Source organism: Carassius auratus, chromosome 27 (assembly GCF_003368295.1).
Source record: "Carassius auratus strain Wakin chromosome 27, ASM336829v1, whole genome shotgun sequence".
NCBI lineage: Eukaryota > Metazoa > Chordata > Actinopteri > Cypriniformes > Cyprinidae > Carassius > Carassius auratus.
The window spans coordinates 25,573,291-25,595,908 of record NC_039269.1 but is presented as its reverse complement, the minus strand read 5'-3'; the positions used below and the strand labels follow the sequence as shown (position 1 = coordinate 25,595,908).

Here is a 22,618-nt window from a genome sequence, read left to right as displayed (position 1 = left end):
AACAGACACTAGCACTGCTTTGTAGATGAAGACTTCAGCCTTGGACCCAATTGAGAAACATGTCACTCAGCCTAGATAAGCTGTGACTGAATGATAAACAAGCTGATGCAAGGGACACAAATTCAAATGCACATTTGAGCTACGAGAAACGTTTTACCTTTAGGCTTGTTGGGTTAAGAATAACCTGCCCTTGACTTCACATGTCTATAATTCACAGTAATTATTTTAAGAGGTACGAGCGGTCGGTCACACTGCGAGCTGGAAAACATCCTCTGCGGTGACGCACCCGTGACGTCATTCTCCGACAATGATGGCGGCCGCTGTAGCCTCAGGTTCAGATATCAGGCAGAGAAACACTCTGTCAAGAGCTCCTTCAGCCCTCTAAACCACCTTTGCCAGCGTCCCGAAGCATTTGAAAAAACAACTGAAGGGATGAGGAGGAACACCGGGGACGGCTGTTTAAAAATATCGCAATAATTGCCCTGAAACTGTGTGTCGCGGAGCAACGAAAAACAGCCGTTAATCTGAGGGTGATTTTCAGCTCGCGATGATTCACTGGTAATTTTCCAGCAGCGTGACACTCTCCTCAGACAAAAGCACCCCGAAATACTCATAAAAATGAAATTCACCGAGCACTTGTCTGCCCACATCACCCCGGAGTGGAGGAAACAATACATTCAATATGAGGTAAGTTAAGAGCCGAAGAAACGCAACCTTGCGCTATTTTACCTCAGACAGCTTCCATTCAGCTCTGTCTAAAACCTGTCTAAAACCAGCCATCTGTCGTTTTACTGCAATCTATGAACGAAAGACACCTGTATCTGTATTTGTGTGATTTAAAATGTCTGTCGTATCTGTTCAGGGTTAGTCTGTAACTGAAAGCTAACAGCTGATAGCTTTAAAGCTAGTTTGAGTCTAACGTAACGTTATATGAACATCAGGGATGCAGGTGAATCAGTCCAGATGCTTCGTGCTGCTCATCATCAGCTTTGTTAATATGTTTATTAAATACAAATTATAAACCAATAAGAAGACTAAATTAAAATGTCAAATTCAACATGTATATATGTATGTATATGTATATGTTTGTATGTGTGTGTGTGTGTGTGTGTGTGTGACTCAAAGGACAGTAACTTAACGTTAAGTTACCTGTTTTCAATAAATTCCAGGATGCAGTTTAGAGAACTGAAATCTCTAAACAGTTTGAATATTAAATTCTAATTCATATCTAGATAACAAATAGTGTATCCTCAATTTTAGGATTTAGGAGTAGGTAAACTTAATATTTGAGAATTTACAGGGTGAACAAGTTTATCTGGCTTATAAAAGTGACCAAAATCAAGCACACTAATTTTTTTAATCTCTAAGTTACTTATTTTGTACATAGAACATTTAGGATGGCAGTACGATACAATTGTATTATTATAATTTTTTTCACATTGCCATGCATTTGTTATCTGCATTGTTTTTCAGGTCTGTTATTACCTGCAGGGGGTTATTTCTTCAAAACAAACATATATGATGGTGATACAGAGCTTTAAAATGCAGTGCTTCGCAGACTACATGATTGCATTATTTCACATGAGCGCATACAAGGCAGTTCTCTTTGTCTTTCAGACAGTGCACTGGGTTAGAGTTGACAGGGCTTTAGTGTACTGCAGCTCCTTCAGGGTTTAATGGCCTACACATAATGAGATTATTGCCTTCTCCTTGGACATTTGCTAATTAATTAGTCATCCTCTCTTTTTGAGAGTAGTACACAGCTGATTGTGTTTGTAAGGGATTCCTGAATCAAATATAAAGGATAGCAGAAAATAAACCGGTGACAGATTTGCTTTCTCTGTCACACTTAGGCTTTAAAATTCCCTCTGAGCTGCGTTGAGGAGAGAGATCAGATCTGATCTCAAGGAGAATTTTTTTGGTAGCACATTTATTTTTGCCTGCTGTGACTGGGCTCTATGAATGTGTTGATTTATGTTCTGTGACCTTTCTATTGTGTCACAGCCGTGACCAAGCTGATGTCAGCTTATTTAGAGATATGAGCGTTTCTGCTGATTGTTGTGTTCTGAGTGGGCAATCACATGATTCCTGCTCAGAAAGAGAAGAAAAATGTTTCACTGTCTCAAAAAAAGCATGCTGAAGTCAAGACTAAAGTCTAGCCTGCCTCAGAGTTAAAGACCTTTTTCTTAGTCATGGGAATGTGGTGTATGCTGGATCTGTGCAGGCGTGCTGCTAGAACAAGTAAACATCCCTGATGCAGCTGTCAAGGCCACGTCCCCTCTGAGCTCATGTTTTCTTACAGGATTCTGTTTTTGCAACAGGCTTCTTCAGAATCTGTGTTGTAACATTTCCTGCAGAACTGTATTAGCGTGTGAATTTGTCATCATTTGTTGAACATCATTTTTTTTTTTTTTTTTTTTTTTTTTTTTTTTTTGCAATATTTGACCAGTCAAAGCATTCTATAGTTGTTTTGTTCCAGCTCCACTCGAGGTATTTCATTTTATTTTCTTCCCCTAGGATGTGTTTACACTTGTAGTTTGGTTCTTTTAGTCTGGAGGAAAAATTTAATCATGCATTTAGTCCTGATTCGCTTCACATTCACACTGTACTTTTTAACACCTATCCTAAAAATAGAACACAGAATGCACAAGGATAAACCTAAATACCCAGATGCTGCACTTAATTCACTTAAAAATAAAATTTGATATTTATTTTTGATATCATGATCTTCTGTCATCTCGAAGAGGACAAAGAGTGTATTGCCCATCTTTAGATTTTTCTATGTGAAAGGAATGAAAATATTTGTTACATGAGATTTTTGGTTTGTTTAGATTTTTTTTCTCTGTGATAATTTTTTGCACTGACATTTAATAGCATTTACCAATAAAATTTCAGAATGATCTTGGAGTGAGAGAAAACACTGACATTTCTCACATGGTCTGATTACAATGCTGTAGTTCAGTAATAATAACATTAAGGTTGATGCTGAGGTCAGTGTCAAATACTGTGCTGAACGTGGAGGATTCCCACTGTAAGGAATTTCAGGGTGGTTGGGGGTGTTCTCTTTCTCTGTGATGTAACTGCGAGGCATGATAACTGATAGAGGGCAAGCTAAATATTGATGGGTTGTTATTGATTTGAGTTCCACAGGCAAAGTTCCTCCCTCTCTCAATCCTCAGTGCTTCTCCACTGGATGTGTATGACCTTTCACCTAGCGAGATGCATAAAGCGAGTAAAATACCCTTCTTTCCACAATATCATTGCAGTTTTATATTTTAAATAATATATATATATATATATATATATATATATATATATATATATATATATATATATATATTATATATCTATCAGGAAATTTGACGCTAACACCGCAAAGACTGAGCTCAGCACCTTGCTACTTTTATAAGCTATATGTAAACAAAAAAAATAAATACATGGTTCTATAAAGCTGTATATTACAAAAAAATACATTTTGTGAAATATGACTATTTATACATATGCAGAAAACTGTTATGAGTAGCTTTGTTTTCACTGCCAAATACCATAACAGAAACCAGAGATCCAGTGTAAATAAGGGATTCATCATGTAGTGTAGAAGGCTACATTTATTATAGTAGGAGTTTTTGTGATAAAACAGACATCACTGAGCTCATTCTTTGCTCACTTTGGACGCATTCTGCATGTCATCTATTGCGAATATTATATTTTTCATGCTGGTAAGAGCTCAGTATCCACACAGACACTGCAACATTTTCTGAGTGAAAACCACATCTAAATGCAGTTGTGAATCCCTTAAATTATAGATCCATATAACACCATGATTCACTCCTAAAATTGCGACAGTTAACAGTGATAACAATGGCAACGTCACTGTCTTAATTTATTATTTCTTTTTCTTTTTCTTCAGCCTCTATCTGTGCAGTGATTATTATTGAAAATGGGCACATTACAATTCACACAAATTTAACATATGTTATTTACACAGTTAGTAGGTATGTACCAATGTTGATATTTATCGGCCCATTTTTTATTATTTTAAAACCATCAGAAATCGAATGAAAAGGGCAGATACCGATGGTTCATTAATTAACTGAATGGAGACAATGGGTGCAGCAGGTGCAAAGATGTTGTTATTTTCAGGCACTGCGTAATAGCATTACGCATGGTACGGCAGCAAAGTTCCTTCATTATTTCGCTTGAATGAGAGTATTGTTCCTAGCCATATCACCCTACAAGTCAATTCATTTTCCGCCGGTCTTAGTAAATTATGTAACTACAGAAGAGTCAAGTTTTAAATAGGAAAAATATCAAAACTCTTTGGTCATGTTTGGGCAAGATACTAACAGTCTAATCAGATTCAGATCCAGAGATCGGCAGAATTGATTCGAAAATGGTGAAACTCAACTGGTTAACTCTAGGGGAGTTGGAAAATTAGTGGTGTGTTCCTTTAACTGTCAAAGGCAATGCCCCGGAGTTAGTTTATCTGAGGATATGCCACGAACCGTTAATTAAGCATTAGGCCTACATTTAATTGAAAATGAATGACTGGAAATATGCACCTTTTTGTGTTTGAAAGAAGCAAAAATGTCAGGACGTGTAGAACAGTGGTTCCCGGCGCAGGAGTCGCAAGATGATTTCTATAAAAAGTGCATATATTTTAATATTTTTTTTTGAAATTAATTTAACCCTTTCGCACTTATGATCACATCAGTGTGATCAGTCTAGTGATCCGTCTAGGCTGGTCCCTGGAGTGTACGATCACACCGGCCAGTGCATGACGTAAAAATCAAATGTGCTCTTGCGTGTTGGCTGGCGCCGAGCCAGAGACAGGCGTGCTCAGAGCTGTCATCAAAACTTTTAAGTGTTTTTAACCACATCATGTTAATTTTAGGCTTCAGACATATAAGTAAAAAAAAAAATTTTAATCATATATGCATTTAGAGTTTGTAAAATACACATTGATGTCAAAGGAAGAAGCAATAATAATCCTTTCCATTATATCTAGACACATTGTGTAAGTAACTTTAAAGTTTACTCTGTTATTCTCCCAGTTCACTAGCCACTTAATTTTATGTATTTCGGGAGAAGTGGATGAATTCACGTCTTGTAAATCCAACAGGTCCGATTCTCTGAACTGCGTCTGCGGCACAAACTAAGATGATGGCGCCCATCGCGCATACAGCTCAACTAACACGATCTTTATAAAGGTGTTTAAACAACAAAAACTTCCACTTGAATATATTTGACAATCGGAATATCATCTATTTCATGCCATATCTAACAAATTTGTGAATATTTTAAATAAAAAAGGAAAAATGACATAAAAGCAGATTATCATTCATTCAGCTCTGTTGTTGATGCGATATGTCACGTGACAAGCAGTGACGCATTACCATGGAAACCATAAAGTGACACATCTAAATAACGGTCGCCTTGAAAAACTCACGCTAAACAGTGATCTTGACTTATTTTCTCAAGCTGCTGAGTTATTAAAATCGTCTTACACATTACATTTGTGTATTCCAGTTTAGCATTTATTGTACACATAAATACTGAATCTGGATGGGTGCATTGCAGATAAGTTTGCATTAGGCTTGGGCGGTAATACGGTAATATGGTATACCGCGGGATCTAAAAATAGCAACGGTATCAGTTCCAATACCGTCATACCGTTAATAAAAAAAAAACAAAAAAAAAACAATGCACTTATATAGGAGACAAGGATTAAATATTGAATATAATTTATTTAATGCCTAAAAATGTGTATGCGTGGTTGTCATCGCGTGACAACGAGATGAGGAGAAAGAGAGAGGAGGGGAAAAGATGGCGAGTTGCGCACCGAGTGACCTGGTCTCAAAAAAAGAACATACATTCTGCAGTTTGCCAGTATTTCGGGTTTCGACCGAACGAGAAGGGAGAGGTGGTAAATAAGGACGAGGCTATTTGCAAACTGTGCCCTCACGAAAAAAGATGACTCTGGGAATATGCTGAAAAAAAAAAAAAAAAAAAAGCCGATGCAATGTCAGGTTCTGTCGGCATCGGCAACGTAGATGACCGAGTCGGAGCTGAAATAACAGCCTACTGTTTAGAGCCAGTTACTCAAGGAGACGAGGACCCACTTCATTCATGGAAAAATGCAGACTGGAGTTTTCCCCAGATGTCGTGAGTGGAACGAAAGTACCTGTGCGTCTGTGCCACAAGCACACCAGCGAAGCAGGTTTTCAGCACCGCAGGTAAAGTTGTCGGTTCACAACGTGCCCTAGCGAAAAATCTTGACTAGATTGTATGCCAATTGCCATTCGTTCCTATTGGCACGGTTTATTTTTTATTTATTTAATGGATTCGGGTATTTTTATTTGGTTTTCATTAAAAACTATTTTGGAAAGAAGACTGGAAAGAAGTTGTTTTTATTTAAACATATTGCTTTTCAAAAAAAATTGATTATATATATATATATATATATATATATATATATATATATATATATATATATATTATTTTTTTTTTTTTTTTTTTTTAACTCAACTCTGGTTGAGTGTTGTGGGTCTATTCGCTCTTTTTTTTTATAAGCTGCTCTTTGTTATTCTAAAAGTTGTTCGTGCAGTGTGATTTTTATGGATGGGTGTTTTTCCGCAAATATCACATTCGAATAATTTTGAGCTCACAAAAAACGAATATTCGAATATTCGTTTATTTAAATTAAGTTTAATGAGACAGACGTTATTTTTCAGCAACATTTATTGTTTCTGTCATTTTGGAACAAGCTTACACACAATAAGCTTGAACATTACACATCGTGTTTGTAGCTGAAAAACTTGACCAACGCAAACAAACAAAAGTAGCCTACAGATTAAAAAATAAAATAAAAATAAATAAAAATGAACAAAGAAAAAACGTAAAGCAGCCTGCAGCAATTATGCCATTGTACAGAATGTAGCTTACACTTAACTTTGAAACTGTCTGCAAATCTTTTTTGCTTTTTTTTCTATTGTTTTACATGTTCTTGTTAAGAAACACTGGCATGTAAACATGATCGGGGGAAAGTCGGCTCCTTAGTCTGTTAAAAATAAGGCCGCCCGCGGAGAAAACGCGCTCTGACGGCACAGACGTTGGCGGGACTCACAAATAACGGTGTGCTAAGAGACTAAGTTTTGTGAAGCGCTTCGTGTTTTCGTTTCACCACTAAATGGGATCCTCATCTGGTGGAATACATGGCTCCAGCAAGAACTGTTCCCACTCGTATCGGCTGGACTCTCTGTAATCATCGCTGAAGAACTGGAGAAGAAGAAGATCTTTTCCGACGAGTGGGCATTGCATCCTCTTCATCGTTGGTGACGCACCACTCGCATCAAGGAAAATGTTCTGATAATGTTCAAAAAAGTTTTTTTTCTTACTTCTCTCATGTTTTCATCGAGAAACCTGAGATCTTTGGGCCGAGGGTCTAGGGCAGATGCGAGAAGAGGAGTTTTCACTGCATTCTCCAAGTTAGCGGTGTTTATTCGTTGCTTGAGAGACGCCGGAACAATGTTCTTGAATGCGGTCACTTTCTGTGATTCTCCACGGCATATTTGAAGTACTGTAGAAGACCGCAGTTCTTATTCATTCATTTATTATTTTTTGCTTTCATACATCTTCAAATATGCCGTGGAGAATCACAGAAAGTGACCGAATTAGATTTTATTGTGGACCTTTTTCCCTTTTTTCTTTTCTTTGTGGCAAGCAAAATTATGTCGAAATTCGAATATCATATTTATTTATCGAATAATTAGAGCCAAACGAATATTATAATATAATATCTGTGCACAACCCTAGTGATTTTATTGATTTGTGTGCGCAAAAAACTGTTCTGTATGTTTATGTTAATTTAATTATGTTTGACTATTGCTATTTGTTGCTAATAAAAGTTGTTAATATTGTTGTGCATGTCATTTTGTTATTGTTTCAGTATTAGTGTTTGGTATTCAGTTTCTGAATGGTTTAGGCACAAGCCAACAGTTTGGTGATGCTGTCTCATCCTTACGTCATATTTTTTTAATTATTCACGGTAATACCGTATACCGAGGTAAAATAGGGAGGAGGTTTGACGGTATCAAAATTTGGATACCGCCCAAGCCTAGTTTGCATTTTATGAACCACTCATATTTTCAAAGCTTTAACTTGATAAATCTTTGGCATAGCAATTTTCAGCTTTATGCACACTTAATATCTAATGCAAGCACATTTATATTATTTTATATTTTATTGTAGTGTTATAAATGCACACAAACACAAGTAGCTTCAAGATATTGTGACATTAAGACATTAAAATGTTTGTTGTAAATGAACGCCATCCTTTCAATGTGCAAACCTGACATTGATATTGCATTATCTGTGTGACCCTGAGAGAAATGAGGAAGAATTATTCAGCATGACACAGAAATGCTTTACCGAGAAATTAGTGTTTCTGACACGTTGGCCGTCGGATAAGCATGAGCGTGTGTGTGTGTGAGCCGCTCAGACCTATTCGACTGGTTCCTGATTGCAGAATAATGAACGAGTTCAACCCAACATGGCTGCACAGTTACTTTCCGAGAGAGAACAGGTGGATATCGAGCGGCTCATGCAGAATTGTAACACTAATTTTGTACGTAGAACAATAAAATATAACTTTGTGTGCTTTGAGACTGGGCATAAAATCGATTTGCTGTACATTGTCATGCAACGGGAGGGGTTGTTGAGGTGGGGTGGGGGAGGTGCAAGGTCGCGGGGCAGCAGCACATTTATTATGGGGGTCGCGGGCTAAAAAGTTTGGGAACCCCTGTAGTAGAACACTGATTCACACAAGTTCACATCACGCACCTGCAGCGTTTCTGTGAACAGAGAAAATTGAATAAAACTATATTGGTTACATTAAAAGGAATATATAAGGCCTATAAACTTAAATCATTAACAGATTAACAAAACAAAATAAAAATTGTGCCAAGTTTGGATCATTGTAACGTGCTTTGAAGTTCATGAAAAGGAAAGCCACTTTCTTTATTTCGCAAAAGCTTTACAACTTTAGAGGAGTGTTGTGGAGAGAAGGGAACTAAAATAGCCTAATTGTGTTGGTTAATATTTTGCTTTATTTACCAGTGTTTTGGCCTACATTATTTCTGAATGATAATAATAAAATAATAATAATGATCAATTTTATTTGATTGTTTTTAACCCCTGCATTATACAATTTACCAATATCAGTACTGGAATCGGCCAATAGTTTTTGTTAAAATTGGTATCGTATCAGCCAAAAAATCTCTTACTAGAGTTGGAGTGTTATAATTTATAAAATATATTGGTCCAGAATTGTAGCATTATTTGTCAATCTACGGTCACCGGTTTAAAATTAATATTGGTCAGTCGAATGGTGCATCCCTATGGAAATGCTGCAAAGTCTCCTATGCTTGTATCTATTGTAACCAATGCTTTGTCCTCATTTTCTTTCTGATTCAAGGACACTATGTGTTTCTTACAGAGGGGATATCCAATTCTAGATTTGGACAAAGTTAAAAACGGCCATTTCCTCTGTCTTTTAGTTTTATTACTTCCTGTTCTGCACTCAAGAACTCATGTCATTCTGTCTCCGTCTGTATCCTGGCAGGGCTTCCCTTGTCACGGGCGCTGTGCCAGTCACATGCTGCTGTGTAATATTAAAGCCAATTGTCTGACCTCTGGAAATGGAGTTTCATGTTATTTTCTTCTCCACAGGCTTTTAAAGAAATGTTGTACTCGGCCCAGGATCAGGCCCCATCAATCGAAGGTAAATACATGCAAACATACTCTGGAAATCAGCCCATAAAAAATACAGTATGGATACCAATTTACTGTTTGGTTTAAATAAACCAAGTTGTTTAAAGTGAAAAATTTGTTTGATCTAGGGATGGGCATTTTGGGAAATTTCGTTAGGTTACAAAAATGAGTACTTGAGCACTCGGGGGCGGGGCATGGCCATAATGGAGATAATGAAAATATCTGAAGACTGTTATGAAAATGAATGTTAAAAATAAAATATGACATAAAAAGTAGGGATGCCCGATATTTTTGCCGATATTCGATATGCTGTTATTTTTATTTATTTATTTTTAAACTCCTTTTGGATGATAAATATATATCCTTTTGTTTGGAAACAACACCAAGTCTCTCCTATGTGGAAATTTTAAGCTAATTATTTTTCATTTCGGTTGTTTTTTTTTACAAGAGCTTATTTGTTAGAATTAAACAATAATCAATGTTGGGGAAACTACTTTTAAAAGTAATTCAATACAATATTCCATTACTCCCTAAAAAGTAAATAATTACTTTACTTAGTTACTTTTTGTGGAAAGTAATGCGTTACATTACTTTTGCTTTACTTTCGCATTACTTTTTAAATATGAGCAGGACTGGATTGGTTTTAATATAAGTTCTATTTATAGCAAGGAGTTGAAAAAATTCTCAAAATCTTTGAGAGCTCATAATTTGTTTAAAATATATAACATATTACACATTGAATAAATCAATAAAATTATTTAGTTTACCAGTATCATGTTTGTGATTTTATTTTTTCATGTAAGCTATAGCTTTTGACCTTTTAAAATTAAAACATATTAATCATCCCTCTATGGACACCTTGGCAATTGAATCGCCATTGGCTAGTAAACACACCTGATGGAATTTACCGCTGATTAGATAACTAGCTTATCGGACGCACCCCCACGCTGTCCTGTAGTTTATTAAAAGTTTATTAATTTTGACCATGTCGAGTGTCCATTCTGCACCAAAATGTGACACTGCACTCCCTTGGGTCTGCAGCAACACACCCGCCACATGTGCAGTCAATTGGATGATCGGTTTTGGACATAATAAAAATGCAACAGACAGAAAGACACACACACAGAGATTCCTGCCTTTATCACACAGTGATGACACTGGATGCTCCCATATAAGGTTGGTCTGCGTCGCGACAGCTGAAGTCTGTTTACACTGGACGCCACAAAGTTACCGTTGAAAACCATTTGACATTTGTGTCAGTACATCATAAATAGAACGCAGCAGCAGTTTACTGTCAGAATTTATCATCCCTTGCGCGTGCACCACATCCAGTGTAGACAGCATAATAGGTTTTTTTTTTTAAAACTGATAATCAAACTGCTGACAAAATGTAATTGCTTGGAATGCAACAATATAATTTTTTTTCTGAACCGATCTGATCCAATATAGAAAAAACGGAGTATCTGCCGATACTGATCCAAATGAGATACCAGTGAAGGTTTTTTTTTATTATTATTTATTTAATAAATGTAGAATTTGTACATTTCTCTGTGTTGACCTTATCATTAATCACAATCTACTACATATACACAACTTCATTGTAATTAAAAATAACAAATGAAAAAAAAAATCATAATCTCAAAAATACTATTATAAGCTAGGTTAGTGGATTATTCAGCAGCAAAATGTACTCTATATTCTAGAAAAATCACAGGTGCACAATAATTTAATAAAATCTACTAAAACATTTTTATTTACAAATAAAAATGAATAAATCGAAAATCTGTTAAAATGTTACACATTTAACGCTGTTTGTATTGTTGTAAAATACATTCATGAAAAAACAAGTAAATACATTTAAAATAAATGTCTTTTACATTTCTATATAAATGTATAGTAGGGCTGCAACTAATGATTATTTTGATAATCGATTAATCTGTCGATTATTTTTACGATTAATCGATTAATCTTTATGTACTTATATTTTAACCATTTTACATCGTCATATCCTCATCAAAAGTATACCTGGAGTTTTGTTTTATTATGTGTTAGTAATTCTTTGTCAAACTCTTCTGCAATCAAAACACTGACCCATACTCTAGCAAATTTCACAAGATTTCAAATAATGTTTTCACCATGGCAGTCCTTAGGGCTCCTAAAGTAGTTTAACATCCCGAACAAAGCTTATTAAGGAATCTTATTCAAGAATAAGAATAAAACAGAATAAATTTGCAGTACATTGCATTTTATTATTTTTTTCCTGTAAACACACAACTTATACCTGAGAAACAGCTTTATAGCTTATGCTGTGAAATTGTAAATAATCCTTCGAAGTGCCAGTGGCATGAAACCTGAATGGAACTCACAAATTTAAAATAAAATCCATCAGAAGGTTGTTCAGAAAAAAGAAAAAAAAATGACACACACAAAAAACCTGCTGTGTGAAAAAGAGCAAAAAGTGCATTTCAAATACATTTAAACATTTACTTCTCATTCAGTCATAATTAGGCTGCAAGACTGAATTATGAACTGGTAAATGAAAAAACTGATCACAGAACATGTTTGTAAATCTTTAAATGTTAACTGTTAAAAAGCAATGTTATCAGCTTTAATGACTTAACATTTGCAAACAACATTGTACTGGAGAATCTGCACAGTAAAAGTCTTAAACCGTTAGTTCAGTAGTGCAGAGTTTAGAGGTTACTCTTCTTTTTTGAAGGCTCAAAGTAAAGTTTTCCCACACTTTCTTTCTCAAGCTTAGTCCACTGCCATCTGTCTCCACCATCTAGCTGCTGCAGACGCAGTTCGGGAAGCACGTGACATAAAACGAGGCCAGCTATTGGCTATTCGCTACTTCTCCTGCTGTACTGGCTGAATAAAACCTCCGGTGGCTCATTACTAGGGTTGTCACGATACCATAAACAAATGTTACGATACTATACCAGCTGAAGTATCACGATACCAAGTAGTATCACGATACCATGCCATATTTTATTAATTCAAAATTCATTTCTACAAAATGAAGCAAAATGTCAGAAATACTAAGATATAAATGAAAACAAACCAAATTTTCCTCAGAATTCTTTTTTAATGAGATTGAATAACTGGCTCTTTGAAAAACTCAAGAACTGTCATGAAGCAACTAATTAAAATGTGTCATGCATGTACTCCATCTGTACAGTAATGAAGTAATGCAAATTGAAACTCTTCTCAGTGTCTTCTAAGCATTAACACTGCATTAAGAATTTAATTTCTTGTATTTCTCAGAGGCTGTTGATGGTGGGCTGCGACTTGCTGGTGGCAGGGTTAACTGTGGCCTTGGGCACCAGTTAGGGCTGCATGGTTCTGATTTTGAAAACAACAACAACAAAAAAACAATAAGAAAAAATATGAAATTAATTACCATATTTTCCGGACTATAAGTCAAACTTATTTTCATAGTTTGGATGGTCCTGCGATTTATATACAGGTGTGACTTATTTAACAAAATTAATTTGACATGAACCAAGGTAAAACATTATCGTCTACAGCCGCGAGAGGGCGCTCTGTGCTGCTCAGTTCTCCTGTAGTCTACACTGAAATCATAGAGGTTCTAAATAAATGTGACTTATAGTCCAGTGCGATTTATTTGTTTTTTTTTCTCGTCATGACCTATTTTTAGGCTGATGCGACTTATACTTAGATGGGACTTATAGTCAGAAAAATACGCTAATTGTATTCTGTAAAAATCAGAATATAAAAAATAATGTATATATTCAATTGCCCATTAAATTTTTTTTTCAATACAATAGAATACAGAAAAATTTTACATTTATGTTGTATGTTAGTACTGTACATTTAATAAAATAAAAACAGTGTGAAACAAATTTTTTTATTTTTATTAATCAAATGAAATCAGTGTAAGCAAAATACATTTTAGAATGGCAGAATTGGCACTGAAGCTGCACTTTAAGTGACACTGCAATTACAACTGAATAAATAATGAGTATTTATTTTATATACGTTTTAAGTATGAAATGCCAAATACATGAAATATATGAAATGCTGAGAAAATATTATTTAATGGATCCAGTAGGTGGCAGTCTTTCTAAATTATTTATCGACAGAGCCATTCAAAAGAAACGTCTGGTCACTTCAGGAATAAAGCAAGTGATTACTCTCACGAAACTTCGTGAATGGCTCATTTAACAATTTACTCACCGGATTCGTTCAAAACACTAATATTTTTTAGAAACTAAGCTGATTTTAACATAAATCAATAAAGGGCTGACAAGAACAGACTGCAGATGTCGTCATGTTAATGAATATAACAACATTCTTCGTTGCAAAGATTGTTGTAAAGAATGAAATCCATTCATCCAGAAAGTGGACAAAAGCGCAACAAAAATATATACATACTATATACAAAGTTCTTATTTTAAAACGCAGTGTTTAAACTGTTATTTTTAAAACGTTTCAGTCCCTCTCTCTAGATAGCGTGAATAATATGCAACACCTTACTGTAATGTTAAACAAGACATCATCAAAAGTGAAGATAAATTATTAAAGGTAAATAAGTTACACTAACCTTTGTGTACTCTCCAAAAGATATGGGATGTGTCCGAAGATGCTTATTGAGTCTGCTTGTGTTTTCACGGCAGTTTGGTTTTCCTTCATCATCAGATACAAATCTGAAGTAATTCCATATTTCACTATGTGAGTTGCTCTTTTTCAAGAGACTGTCGCGGTCAAACGTTGTATTTAAATTTATTGTATTTACAGGACATACCATTGCAAATTAAAATGAAATGAACAGAATCAGATGCGTGTTGGGGGAAAAAAAACAATACCATATATGGTATTTAAGGAGCAAATTCTACAAAGGTTTTTTTGCGCGCTTAAAGGGCACTGCAGAAAGAAGACAGGAAGACAAAAGACGTTATATTGTTTATCTACAACACAAGTGTTCGAACATTTTAGCAACTGCCCCACAAGCCATATACAACAGTACTTACGGTAGAACCGTAATGATGATACCACCGTTTAAAAAATACAATGGCACATTAAAATATGCACAAAATGAGCTGCTTACGGCGAATAAAAGTTGTTTAGCAACTAATCGATGACTAAATTAGTTGACAACTATTTTAATAATCGATTTTAATCGATTAAATCGATTAGTTGTTTCAGCTCTAATGTATAGTAATAAAGTAACAAAGGCAGCAACATATTATAGATGAGACAGAACAAGAAAGACTATTGTTTTTGCAGAAAAGTATTATAATACTAAAGGCTCCAATATAGAGGATCACCGAGTGCTTATGCGCGTCCCGTGCACAGAATGATGCGCTCAAAACAACACAGAGTCACAGTGTGCAGGCTGCGCATTAAATATTAATCTGTACATCACATTGAACTATGGAACAGCTTCAAAACACTTGAAATATACTATACAAAAACATTTAAATAAACATGTCAACAATAACACAGAATAGTATTAGTACAATATCGGATTTGGATTGGTCTCGTCTGACCGATACCCTCAGAAAATGTGTATTGGATCGATGCGTCCCTAAAATAAATATGACGAAAAAAGCACTGCTGAGCATTCAGCATGTAAATATATGTTAATATGCCAATGCATCCTCTATTAAAATAATCAAATGTTTATGTAGCTATTTTAGACATCACTACGTGTTTTCAAAGCCATGCTTCTCTTTCTACTCGCATCTGTTCTTTGGACCGCATGCTGTGGCAAGCTAAAAAATCAGAGCTCAGGGTGCTGCTATAACAGTTAGTTTTTTTTTTGTTTTGTTTTTTCATAGTTGTTTTCATGATCAATCATAGCGGTCACCTGTGCATAGCGGAATACTGGATCACTGTTGCGCTTCCCTAGTTTGATCATAGTTGATCTTAGATATAATCATATACCTAATCTCCAGAGCTGTATACTCTGACCAAAGTAGTCGCATATGCAAACATTTTTTGAGAATGTGAGTTCAAATTAGATGTTGTCACTAGGGATGGGTACCGAAACCCAGTATTAAACTGGCCCCGGGGCTAAATTATGAAAAACCGTAGTATCAGTAAGATCTGACGGTATCGGTTCTGCTTTCGATACTGGAGGAAAAAAAAATAATGTACTATGTATTTTTGCTTAATAATGTTGTCGTGCACATTTAATCTCGCCAAACATTTCTAATGTGCGATCATATTAAGACGTTTGTCCATGAGATCTGCGTGAACTCTCATGCACGCCGCGCTGTCAGTCACACACACACACACACACACACCACAATGCATTAACTGTACGTAAACTCCTGCTTAATAATAGTGACGATGGCGAAGAGATTTGCTTAATTTTATCGTGCACATTTTATCTCACCAAACATTTCTAATTTGCGATATTATTAAGACGTTTGTCTGTGAGATCTGCAAGAACTCGCATGAGCGCCGCGGAGGCTGTCTGTCAGTCACACACACACAACAAGAACGAGCGCGGTACACACGTAACAGTACGAAAAAACTCCCGCTTAATACAAAGAGTGACGATGGCGGAGAGAGCAAAACGTTCCAAAGGTTCAATATTAAAGACACCTGGTGCCACACTCTAATCAGCTAATTAACTCAGAACACCTGAAAAAGCCTTTAAATGGTCTCAGTCTAGTTCTGTAGACTACACAATGATGGGGAAGACTGCTGACTTGACGACCATTGACATAGGGCTGCTCGATTATGGCAAAAATCATAATCACGATTATTTTGGTCAATATTCTAATCACGATTATTTAACACGATCATGAGGGGGCCATATAACCAAAACTTTATGAGTTATTTATTTAAAGATAGTGATACATATCAAATATGTATTTCCTGTAAATAAGGTTGCTACAGTCATTATATCTGCACTGTTAACTTCACTGGTTTGCACTCTATCTACCATGTGCCGCTTTACTTTCTTTCCTTTTACATGACCTATTTGTATAGTTGTACTTTATATTTTATTATCTGTATTTAATGTTCTAATGTAAGTGTTATCTGTATGCACCAGGAGTCTGAGAGTAACGCAATTTCAATTCTCTGTGTGTATGTACTGTACATGTGGAAGAATTGACAATAAAGCAGACTAGACTTGACTTGCAATGACATCTACATTGTAGAGACCAGCGGAATTCCAAACAAACAAAAAGTCCCCAAGATTATTGAAAATAATTAAACTGTCAGTAATAAAAAAGCAAAGGAACAAATACAATTGAATAAAAAGATACAAATTAAACTAACTGTGCTTTAATTTTTTTATGCAAGTCTCAAGCAGTATGATTATTTCATTTATTCACTATACCATTTATTATTAATGTCTCATTACAGTTTAAGTTTGGCTTTAGTTTTGTATTTATTGCAGTTTATATGAAAAGGTTCATGTACAGCCTACTGCGGAAATTAATAATCAAATGTAAAATAAAATATAGCTTGCTGTCACTTTAAGAGCTGCACGGATCCAAATTAGTGTTACACGCGTATTTTAATTCTCAACTCGTTACGTTCATTTGTTACATGACTGACGAATTTATGCATGAATAATCACCAAGTGCAGCATTTTGACACATTTTTGCATGTACTTGACTGATTAGGCATGCACCTTGAGCTAAAAGATGACTTTAAATGTCCTTGTTCTGTCTCTGAGTGCTTATCTTCCTGAGGAGCAGCGCAAAGTTCTCTTTCACGCTTTTAAAAACATGAATAAATATATTTCAAAATTCAAGCACGTCCCTTTTTGCAAATGTCACGTTACATGATTGATATTCTAATTTTCTGAGATACTGAATTTTGGATTTTCCTCAGTTGTCAGTTATAATCATCAAAATTAAAAGAAATAAACATTTGAAATATATCAGTCTGTGTATACTGAATGAATATAATATACAAATCTCACTTTTTTAATGGAATTAGTGAAATCAACTTTTTGATGATATTCTAATTATATGACCACCACCTGTGCATGCTATTTAGTTATTTAGATATATCACTCTGACTACGTATGGTATGGACTTTATTTTCAAGCAATATGAACATATTTCTAGCAATATTAACAGTCTTTCATTGTAATATTTATTGTATATACCAATAAGTTTCTGATACTAATTTCATAAACATGTTTGTTTAATATTTCCTGCATAGTTCGTATGTAAAGAACTATGTTTTGTGTTGGATCAGCTACATGTGTCTGCAAGTGCGCAGCAGACACACCTAACTTAACAATTTCAATATATCGCTTATCCTTCCCAAAAAGGCCATAAACATTGCAGATAACATCTGAAGCAACAATTAAGTTGCTTACACATAATATTAAAACGAATCCTGTGTGACTGATATGCTTCAAATCTGGGTGATTTAAGGTCAGTGTTCTAGCTGCTAGTCAACGATGCTCCCTGTCAGTAGGATGGCAGGTTAAAATGCAATAAGCAATCCAGAAATATAGATGAGTGGTCTACAGCTCTGATATCTTATGTATATGAAGAGTTCATTTGACTTGATAGTTTTTAACTATATTTACAAATCGTGTTTTTTCATTGTACAGTCCAGTTAATCTCAGGCAAACTGCAGTTGTGTAATTTTGATTAGGTAAAAAATAACTAATAAATACTAACTTAACATAACACAATAATAAAACATGGTTTTAGAAACATTGAGTTATGTTTTTCTAAATAAACACTTCACATTTATTTGTTAGAATTACTTGATTTTATTGAAAACCCTCACTTCAACAGGGTGTAATTATTAAAAGAGTAAGTGCAACATTATACCTCAGTAAATTTACGTTTTTGCTAATTTAAGGTGTCATAGATCACATCAGATCACAACAGAGCACAGAGCTGAGTTTGCATTTGCATCTCTGATTACCGTTAGGAAACAATATACAATAAGGTTCAGTAGTAATATTAGTTAATTATTATATTAACTATTATTATTAACTATTTATTTAACTATTTATAATTTAATGTTTATTACCAACTGTTATATTTAAAAATGATCCTGAATTAATGATGTAACACATTTGTTCATTGTTCAGTTTTTACCACTGTTCGTAAACATAAACTTGTGTTACCAAATTGAACTTCATTGTAAAGCCTCATTGTTGTCAGTTCAAGTTCCTTCAAGCTGCGTATGAAATTTTCCTATCAACCAGGGCTGGACTAGGATGCAATTTCACATTCACATTCATCCAGGCCTCACAGAAAAAAAGGGTCCAAAACTTTACCTTTTGGGGTAGGGCTGTGCGATTAATCGAAATCGAATCGAAATTGTGATTTGAGACGCTGTGATTTGCTAATCGCAAAAGCCTGCGATGTGGACGCTATATTCCTCTGTTCCAGAGCATTTGCGTGACTGCCAGCCTTGAGTGACAGACTTACCATGACAGACTGCTCTAGCCAACAGTGTAAACGCCCACCATTAAAAAAAATAAAAATAAAAAAGCATGAGAGAGGCAGAGTGGGATTATACAGGGTCAGGTCAATAGTTAGGCAAATTAAAACTAAAGAAAAACATTATGTAACTTAAGCTTTGAAAAGACAGACAACGAACAAAAAAGATAATTTACAAGAGCTGCGTCACAATGCATATCAAGAGCATCTCTTATTGCATGTTCGCTATTCCCCATTTAGAAGATCGCACATACAGCCTGTCTCTGAATGTCTCTCATACTCACTCCTTTCTTCTCCACGCAGCGCGAATCCCTTGTCACGGACGAGCCGTTCACACTCGCCGCACTCACGCAGCCCATTTCGTAACGCACTGTTATATTCTCGCGTGGCCCTGCACCACAAATCTCCACGAGCGCATTATGGCAGTATGGATGGCTTGATGCAAGCGCGCAATCTGCGTCAGTTCGCGTTAAACAAATGTACTTTCAGTGTAACTGCTAGCTAATTTCACTTGAATGAAATGAAACATTCAGCACATTTTCAGCACTTGTTCTTAAAATCCCAAATACAGTGTAACATGTAGGCTAATACTTTAATAATTGACTAAAGAAATACAGTTCTTCATTTATATAAAAAAATTTATATTTTCAGTGAAATTCAGTAACTAAGTTAATTCTATAAAATTAGTTATACCATTAAAATCTTGTCTGCTGAAAAAAAATATATATATTTTTAATATATATATATATATATATATATATATATATATATATATATATATATATATATATATATATAATTTTTTTTTTTTTTTTTTTTTCAGGAGACAAGTTTTCCCAAAACACAATGGAAAATTTAAAGATTTCAGGGTTATAATGGGAAATGTACTGGATAGAACAATATTAATTCCTATTGGAATAATGTAAAAAACAAAAAGGAATTTTGTAATGGTTTCATGGAAACTGTAAGAATTTTTTTTTTTTTTTCAGCAGGGTAATAATACTCATACTGTGCTGCACATTATTGACAGTATTGAGCTGAAGCTTGACTTTGCAAATTTTGATTCGCAAATCAAATCGCAATTGTAATATTTGTCAAAAAATTTGCAATTAGATATTTTCCCCATATCGCACAGCCCTTTTTTGGGGTAGAACAGCTTGTCACTGGAGCAATACTCTTAAAAAGACACATTTTTATTACCCCTAATAGGAACATCTTAGTACCTTTGAGTAGTTATTTGTAGCCTGAAGGTACTTCTGGTAATTTACTCTAGCCTTTAGTCTCACATGATCCTTCAGAAATCATTCTAATAGGCTGAATTGCCGTTCAAGAAAAAATAGTTGTTGTTGTTGTTGTTATTATTGTCAATATTTAAAACAGTTGAGTACATCAGAATTGTTTTATGAATGGAAACATCCAAAGATGACCATTTATCTGAAATAAAAAGCTTTTGTAACATTATACATGCACTATACCATGATTTCTGAAGGATCATGTGACAGCGGGCCAAATCAGCCTGTAGGCCACTGGGAATTCTCCCGCTGCTCCCGACTGCCAGTCTGGGCCTGCCATCAACCATTAAATTCTGAAATTGCTTTGCTTGCAATTCTCTGGTGTTTGTACAAAAACAAACATCTGTTAGTGTCTTTGTTAAATGAGCTTCTGTGTTTGACCTCACCCACATGTTTTCAGAAAAACCTGTTTTGGGTGCAACTTGTGCTGTTTCAGCAGATACAACATGTTTTTCAATGTCGTAATAATTTGCTTTCTTTTTCTTACATGTCAGTAATAAACCCTGAAAAGTAGACATAAAGCAGAGCAGGTAAAATGTAGGCTATTTGTTAGATCCAGAAGTAAAAAAATAATAATAATAATCTCACAATGCAATGTCTCTACAGTATGATACTGATTTACAAATGAAGCAGGGTGAAAACACAATACTACTGTACATTTATAGGCATTGTTAACTATACGACATGTTACTGTTTTATAAAAATACAGTATAATACTGTTAGACTGTACCTGTATGTTTACAGTAACATTTTACATTGTAGATACAAATGCTTATTAGTGCCTGTGCCTGGTGTTCTCTATACGTAGCGGATTCAACTTTCAGATTAGAGATTCAATCAAAAAATTAAATAAAAAAAACAGTAAACAACAGTAAAACTCCCAGTGGCATCACAACATGCCATTGGACCTTCTGTCCCGTTATACTTGACTACCATCCGCCATTTTTCATGTTCACAGTCCAAAGTACTTATCAAAGAGCTAAAAAATTCAGTTTTTGTGTCTTTTTTTGGTTTGTTCCATCCTGCCTTAATGGCAGTAACTGGAAATGACAACTCCTGACCTAAAATCAGTGTAAGGTTACTTCACCACAGTGAACATGTGAAGTGTAGTTATCCTTAGCACAGTGTGTAATTGAATTGCTTTGTCAGATTATAATGTCTAAATGTGGGTGATAAGGAAAACCTTTGTCTCTGTTGTAATGTCATGCTATCTGTTAGTTCCCGGGGTTCAGCTCAACCCACGGCTGATGAAAACTTATGGAGGACTGTTCTAGTGCTCAGATAAGCAGTGATTTGCATCCAAAGGTTAAAGCGCGTATACACACACACACACACACACACACAAACAAACTAACACAAACAAACACATGTCCAGATTTTAAAATTTTTTCCTACAACACTGCTAAAATTCCCAGAGAGCCATGAAGCTGCACACTGAGTGTTTTTCTAAGCTGTGGGATGATGGTAGTTGTGATTATCCAGAAATAACTGTAATCTTCTGTCGAAGTTTGCGGTTTTTATGGGTGGTGATAAGTGTAGCTAATGGGATTGTTTAAGTAAAGCTATTATTTTGGAGGGGAACCTGCATGACGAGGGTTTTTCGTTAATAAGATGCTGATTATTCTTGATGACGGATATCGGAAAGGGCTGATGGTGCAGGTGTTTGAAGTCATAAACATCTCATTTTAAGTGTTTGCGTACAAAGTTACATGAGTAGTTATGACCGTCTTTACTTGGCAGTCTTAAGAATGAGATCATAGTCCCTATATTTCTTAATTGAGATTTCATCCAGGGACACAGTTCTTTCAAAGCTCAGTAATATCAAAGTGTGTTTTACTTAAAGCTGCAAATAACATTTATTCATTGTCAGCTGTATTGTCATTTTAGCATAATGCATGGGAGTGGTTGCAGAACACAGTCCCTTCAGAAAATGTATACTGGAGTAATATATTCTGAACAGTCAGGACTACTAAAGATAACAATAAAGACATACAATACTAAAACAAGGTATAGAGTAAAAGAGAATTGACAATGATAAAGTGAGAGGTCTTTTTTATTATTATTAAAATATTTATTTTTATTTCCTGACTTCATCAAAGAAATCATGATTCTTCGTACTGCTCCATGTTTTCCTCTTTCAAAAAAAAAAAA

General features: G+C 35.0%; 1 protein-coding gene across 1 annotated transcript in view; it reads left to right on the top strand.

The window, feature by feature from the left end:
* Window positions 1–144: 144 nt before the first annotated feature.
* LOC113046031 (xenotropic and polytropic retrovirus receptor 1 homolog) overlaps window positions 145–22,618 on the top strand; it is a 35,834-nt gene continuing 13,360 nt past the window's right edge. The window contains exons 1-2 of the mRNA XM_026206862.1: window positions 145–687; window positions 9,730–9,781. Coding sequence (XP_026062647.1) covers window positions 619–687; window positions 9,730–9,781 — 121 coding nt within the window. The 5' untranslated portion in view covers window positions 145–618. The remainder of the gene's footprint in view (window positions 688–9,729; window positions 9,782–22,618) is intronic.